This window comes from Phaenicophaeus curvirostris, chromosome 2 (genome assembly GCF_032191515.1).
Source record: "Phaenicophaeus curvirostris isolate KB17595 chromosome 2, BPBGC_Pcur_1.0, whole genome shotgun sequence".
In the NCBI taxonomy this organism is placed as follows: domain Eukaryota; kingdom Metazoa; phylum Chordata; class Aves; order Cuculiformes; family Cuculidae; genus Phaenicophaeus; species Phaenicophaeus curvirostris.
This window is the reverse complement of record NC_091393.1, coordinates 10,177,344-10,184,079: the sequence shown is the minus strand read 5'-3', so window position 1 is coordinate 10,184,079 and position 6,736 is coordinate 10,177,344. Positions and strand designations below refer to the sequence as shown.

General features: G+C 40.8%; 2 protein-coding genes across 3 annotated transcripts in view; one reads left to right on the top strand and one right to left on the bottom strand.

Annotated features, from left to right (window-relative positions):
* Positions 1-6,736, top strand: part of SMIM8 (small integral membrane protein 8) — a 723,388-nt gene that overhangs the window by 207,289 nt on the left and 509,363 nt on the right. The window lies entirely within an intron of this gene.
* The window catches only part of SNX14 (sorting nexin 14), a 50,421-nt gene continuing 46,262 nt past the window's right edge, over positions 2,578-6,736 (bottom strand). For both annotated transcript variants that reach the window (XM_069851220.1, XM_069851221.1), the window contains 4 exons: positions 6,584-6,679; positions 5,839-5,930; positions 5,629-5,685; positions 2,578-2,780 (listed from right to left, as the gene is read on the bottom strand). In XM_069851220.1, coding sequence (XP_069707321.1) covers positions 2,742-2,780; positions 5,629-5,685; positions 5,839-5,930; positions 6,584-6,679 — 284 coding nt within the window. In that variant the 3' untranslated portion in view covers positions 2,578-2,741. The remainder of the gene's footprint in view (positions 2,781-5,628; positions 5,686-5,838; positions 5,931-6,583; positions 6,680-6,736) is intronic.

Sequence of the window (6,736 nt, the reverse complement as noted above, 5' to 3'; positions counted from 1 at the left end):
GCAGGTACAAACAAACTTGCTTAACCCACTCTTCAATTTGATGTTTCAAGAAGGAAAATACCAGTGAATACTAATATTCCATCATAAAAGAACCACTGACCCAAATGGGATATTTTTAACTTGTCAAACTCTTCTAGCTGCTTTAGCTAATGAGTTGATTAAGAATCTGATTCCAGTTAGGTAAATAAGCTTCTAGAAATGAATTTATTATAGGTGTATATACCTTTCTTTGATCACCATTAAAGGTTAAAGCTTTCAGTATAATAATTCTATATTGCTTCCAGTAATATTTACCATATCTACACCAGTGCCTGAAAGAGCTGGATTAAACTCGGTGTCATTAAAAGCATTGGGTCCATTTACATGCAATTAAAAAATTTTTCCATTTTACTTTTGAAGATGCAGCATCTCACTTATGTTTTCCATTACTAAAGGACACAATGAAAACTTGATTTGATTTTGATCAGTTGTAGCAAATTAAGTATCTATCACAGAATCACAGAATAACCAGGTTGGAAGAGACCCACCGGATCATCGAGTCCAACCGTTCCTATCAAACACTAAACCATGCCCCTCAGCACCTCATCCACCCGTGCCTTAAACACCTCCAGGGAAGGTGAATCAACCACCTCCCTGGGCAGCCTCTGCCAGTGCCCAATGACCCTTTCTGTAAAGAATTTTTTCCTAACATCCAGCCTAAACCTCCCCTGGCGGAGCTTGAGGCCATTCACTCTTGTCCTGGCCCCTGTCACTGGGGAGAAGAGGCCAGCACCCTCCTCACTACAACCTCCTTTCAGGTAGTTGTAGAGAGCAAAATGAGGTCTATCTGATATGACCAGTGTGGGGGCAGCATCTGGAGCGAGAACAGGGTCTATGGTTACATTTCATACAAATATGCTCAATTTTACACCTTTTTCCAAAGATGAAAGCACGGGACTCCTGACCATTACTCTGTATCAGTAATGTTCAGAGATAATGTTGGATATGGGCATTGACTCCTGCAGCACTGTGGCAACCTTTGGAAGTTGTCCAATGTGACTTTTCATACCAAAACCTGGCTTTATCATAATTGTGATCCTAACTCAAAAGCCTGTCTCTTCTAGAGGAAGGCTGTGCTTAAAAAATACATGCTTGTTAGAGAGAAGGTAATGAATACAAAATCAGAAATTGGATTAAATGCCAAGTGTACATTTCTGACACTTTATCAAGAAGTGATTGCTTATAAATGACTATGAACAAATATTCACACTTGGAATTTTGACATCAACATGTTTCTGCGTTGTTTATGGCTGTATTTTCAATGTTTTGAATAAACCTGCTTTGTTTTTCTGGAAAGCACACTACACTTCTTCAGACCCAAGCTACTCCCCTCATAAATTCACTGCACATGCAGGTTTCAAGGAGAAGGTGCATTAAGATAAACATTCACTACGCTTAAATTTCAAGACCTCATTAGTTTCCCCCTAAGTTCAGGAGCTGCAGCTGTGTGGTCCAAATTTTTTCATATGCATTAGGTAAATAGTGTTAAAACGGGGAGACAAACAACAGCTGACCTTGACACAACTAGTTATAACAGGGCATTGATGACTTGTCAATATCAGCCCCTAAAGTTATTAATTTACAGAATGGTCTTCCGCGAATCAACATAAAACGAGGAACAGAGGAGCGAGCACACTTATGGACTGAGCTGTACCTGCGTGCCAGTTTTTGAGTTATAACAACTCCTTTGGCATACCTAGAGAGAAATAAAACCTTTACCTTCTTTTGATAAACAGAAAAGGTCTGCAAAAGTAATACAGACAAATAACACAAATTGTATTGACGAAGATCACTCCTGGTCTGCTTGTGAGAAAGGAGAAAATAGGTGTTGTCTGAAAAGAAAAACCGAGGAATGCCTATTAAAATATCTCTGTAAAGTTCTGTAAGTAAAACTTGTTCAAAATCCACACACTAAAGTCCTTTTCAAAGTCTCTTTTACAAAGGCTGGGACAACAAATTAAGATTTACAGGAAAAATCTTCGACACATTTTTATACTTACAAATTTCCTGAAAATGCTGTGAGCAGACTCACATCCATAAAGAGGATGTCAAGGGAAAAAAAAAAAATTCAGATAAGAAATTGCAGAAAAATAAAGGTTAAGGTAAAAGTCAAAACCACTTTTCACACCTGTTACTAAGAGTGCTTTAGATTTGAAGGTCAGATATTGAATACACTAGATTACACACATGATTTACCACGCTCATGTAAAGCATGAAAGGCAGAGATAGCTCTGGGATGATTTGTATACAACAGATCCAATCATGTAGTTTTGTTCTAAAAAAAAATTAGTAAGATATGTTAAGACAGTTAAAAATAACATCATGGGAGAACTCTACCACTTCTTCCAAACAATTTTCCTATCCTTTAAGGATGACAACAGTAATTGCTCTTTTAGCAAAGCATATGTTGGCTCATCTCCCAGCTCTCTTACTTCATGCCATTCTACAATTTTACGCAGAGATTTGGGGGAAATTAATTTGACTTTAACTGATAACAGCTAAAACAAATTTTAAATAATAATTGCTTGTAATTGGTACTAAATTTTAATGTCTTTATTGCATAAAGAGATTTTTTTTTTTTTAGAACCTGAAATTTTATTTTATTTACAAGAATATATACACTGCAAGGTTAAAGTGTCACATGTCCATTGCAACAGTGCACAGCAGACGTTTCTACTGGGTGCCCAGCAGGGTCCCTGCGTTCACATCCAACATGGCACAGAGCTCACTTCCTTTGGACCCTGTTAAACAGTAACATAGGGGAAAAAATTACTTAAGTTTCAAAATGCATGTTTACATACAACTGACTGAACTGAGCTGCAATGATTAATGGTATTTGGAAACACCCACTTGAACCCAGAGTTAAGAGAAAGGAAGGCTATTGCTTTCAGGTTTTTAATCTGTTTATCACAATAGGTATTTTCTTCTTTCTCTAGAAATCCTCACCTCCTCCATTCGTAACTGCTAAATACCATTTTCTTAACACGGCAACTTTCTGCTCTGGAAATGGCATGATTTTTTTCAGCTGGATTTCTTTCCTTCCTCTGCTAGGCATGCTTCTCTCTCAGCTGTCCCTTTTCCTTGTATCGTGTGTGACAGACTTCCAAGGGACTGTCTGGATCAAAGGCAAAACTCAGAATAGACGTTTTTCAGCTCTTCTCCTTAGAGCTTGTTCACTCATGCACACTGCGATTAAACACAGCGTGTACCAACTGATGTAGCATGTATCTGCACTGGTGTACGCAGCAGAGTTTTTACAAGATATCAGATCTCAAGAGTGGGAATCAGACTAATCCCTGCTAACAAAATATTTCTCCCCAATAAATATACACAGTGTTATGGAATCGCAGGAAAGGTGGAGTTGGAAGGTGCCTCTGGAGGTCATCTGGTTCAAAACTCAAGCGGGATCACCCAGATGGCTTTTGAGTATCTCCAAGGATGGAGACTCCACAATCTCCCTGGAAAACCTGTGCCAGTGCTCACAGTGAAAAAACATTTCCTGATGTTTAGAGGGAACCTATTCTCCCTCTGTACTTGGCACTGGTGAGACCGCTCCTCGAACCCTGTGTTCAGTTCTGGGCCCCTCACCACAAGAAGGATGTTGAGGCTCTGGAACGAGTCCAGAGAAGAGCAACGAAGCTGGTGAAGGGGCTGGAGAACAAGTCTTATGAGGAACGGCTGAGGGAACTGGGGTTGTTTAGCCTGGAGAAGAGGAGGCTGAGGGGAGACCTCATTGCTCTCTACAACTACCTGAAAGGAGGTTGTGGAGAGGAGGGTGATGGCCTGTTCTCCCAAGTGACGGGGGACAGGACAAGAGGGAATGGCCTCAAGCTCCGCCAGGGGAGATTTAGGCTGGACGTTAGGAAAAAATTCTTCACAGAAAGGGTCATTGGGCACTGGCAGAGGCTGCCCAGGGAGGTGGTTGATTCACCTTCCCTGGAGGTGTTTAAGGCACGAGTGGATGAGGTGCTGAGGGGCATGGTTTAGTGTTTGATAGGAATGGTTGGACTCGATGATCCAGTGGGTCTCTTCCAACCTGGTGATTCTATGATTCTATGTTTCAGTCTGTGTCGCTGATATGTTTCAGTTTCAGTCACCAGGCACCACTGAGAGGGGCCATGGCTCCGTCTTCTTTGGACTCTCCCCTCAGGTATTTATATAGATAAGATCCTCTGATCCATCTTTTCTCTAGGCTGAACTGTCCTAGTTCCCTCAGTCTCTTTTCATAGGAGAGGTGCTCCCGTCCCTTCATCATCTTCATGGCCCTACTCTGGATCCTCTCCAGTATAGCCACACCTCTCTTGTACTGGAAAGCCCAGACCTGGACACAGTACTCTTGGTGTGGTGAAAACATCACCTCCCTTGATGCATCACCTGCTGTCAGCACTTCTAACGCAGCCCAAAGCACCATTCACTTTCTTTGCAGCAAGGTTACCCTGGCTCATGGTCAGCAGGGTGCCCACCAGAACCCTAGATCATTTATTTTCTGCCAAGCTGCTCTCCAGCTGGGTGGCCCAGCCTGGGGTGGTTTCCCCCGCCAGGTGCAGGACTTTGTATCTCTCCTTATGGAACTTCATGAAGTTCCCGTCATCCTATTTCTCCAGCCTGTCGAGGCCCCTCTGGACGGCAGCACCACCCTCTGGTGCACCAGCCACTCCTCCCAGTTTTGTGTCATCAGCACATGCACCGTGTCCCGTCATGCAGATCATTAATGAAGGTGTTAAACAAGATTGGACTTACAACTAACACTTGAAATACATTCCCAGTTATTGGCCTCCAAATAGACTTCATTTCACTGATCACCATCCTCTGAGCCTGACTGGTGCTTTAAGTATTATTTAAATACTTAACACACAAAGCTTTTAGTTTTTTTGAGCACCAACTGAAGAAAGACTAATGTTCTTAAATATTTATTATTAGCTGCTGAGATATGAAAACAGTTCAAAGGAGTAAAACAGCAGGGCTAAGTCAGATCTTTGTTGTAGCACACAAGTCTCCAGGCCTCTTCCCTATTCCCTTGGTTGGCTGGTTCTTCGCTTGCTTGTTTTTAACTATCTGAACACTGACATAGAATCAGTAAGGTTGGAAAAGACATCTAAGATCAACCAGTCCAACCATCAGCTCAACACCACCGTGTCTACTAAACCACGTCCCAAAGTGCCACCTCTACATGGTTTTTGAACACCTCCAGGGAAGGAGACTCCACCCTTCCAATGCTTCACTACTCTTTTGGTAAAGAAATTTTTTTCTAATATCCAGCCTAATCCTCCCCTGGTACAACTTAAGGCCACTTCCTCTCATCCTACCACTTGTTACTTGGGAGAAGAGACCAGCATCCACCTCACTGCTTACCGAAAGGCAGCTCAGACTTGCCGTATGCTAGACAAAAGGCCCTAAACTGATTTGGAAAGAGCTAATTAACAAAAACGTAAATAATTCAGACTTTGATGATTTCAATGCATTTGTAAAATACAGATTTTCTCCAAAATTTAAGATTATTATTACAAGAGAACAGTAAAAATGTACCAATGACCAGACTTATTTGCAGCTTAAAGAATTCTGCAGCTCTTGGGTGGAATTAGCACATACCTTACTCAGCTCTGGAAAGAGTTCTTGAATCCCAATGTCCAGCAGAACATACGTTAACTAAAAGAAAATAGAGAAAATTAAGAACCCTCCAAGACAACACTATTGTTTTTTATTTTTAAGTCTGAATTAGAGCTCACTCCTCTGCTATAGCCGTACATTTAATTCAGAAAATCCTGTGCCAAAAGAAAAGTTTCTCACATATGGCATTACCTGTTTGTTGAGCACTGGTTGCTGCATTCCATCAAACAGAAGCCTGATGCCTTCATATTTAGCCTCTTCCCCAATGCACTTGCCTACTAAATCTAGACCAGATACCAACAACAAGTACACAAGTTATTAGGAAGCACTGCAAAATGGTATACAGTACTGTTACAGAACTCTAGTAATTAAGAAAACATAAAAAATAAAGATTACAAATCTTATCCATCTAAAGCAGTAAATGGAACAACAAACACTCCTTTGGTTCCTCCTTATTTCCTCCCTTTCCTTCAGGGCTGCACACCTAAGTAGTTGTAACTCCTCTTTATAATATCATGTTGCCCTAATGCATTGTTTAATAAAACAACAAGCTGAATTTTTTTAATTACTGTCTCAATAACCTAGCAGACAGGTCCCTCTTTCCTCGTTTATGCAGTGTAAAGAGAGCTCAGATTTATCTTCTGGCTTCACAATTCGCCTTTTTTTACCCCAGTTTTCAGAATCTGGACAGAATCAAACCACAGGGGTAATTTAAAGATGAAGAAATTGATATAAAGTGCAATTGTAAAGCTCTCCATTTCCATCATGTCTTTATTAATCACTATGCTACAACCTTAGTCAGCAACACTTAAGTGATGAAACTAAACTCCAGAGTTTTTCCACCTAGTATTCTAGTCCAGTCAAATCTCAGCAGTGTAAGTATTGATTTGGAAACAATTAACTATACTCATAATAAGAGAGTTATGAAATACAGAACCTGGAATGTATCTCATCATTTCTTCAAAAGTCTGCTTTGCTCGCTTCTGTTTATCCTGGAGAGAACGAGGTTCCGTATTCTCACAGAACACGGCATCTGCAGCAAAGACACATAGGAAAAAAAAGAATAAGTCTTCAGGCAGCTGTGCATCAC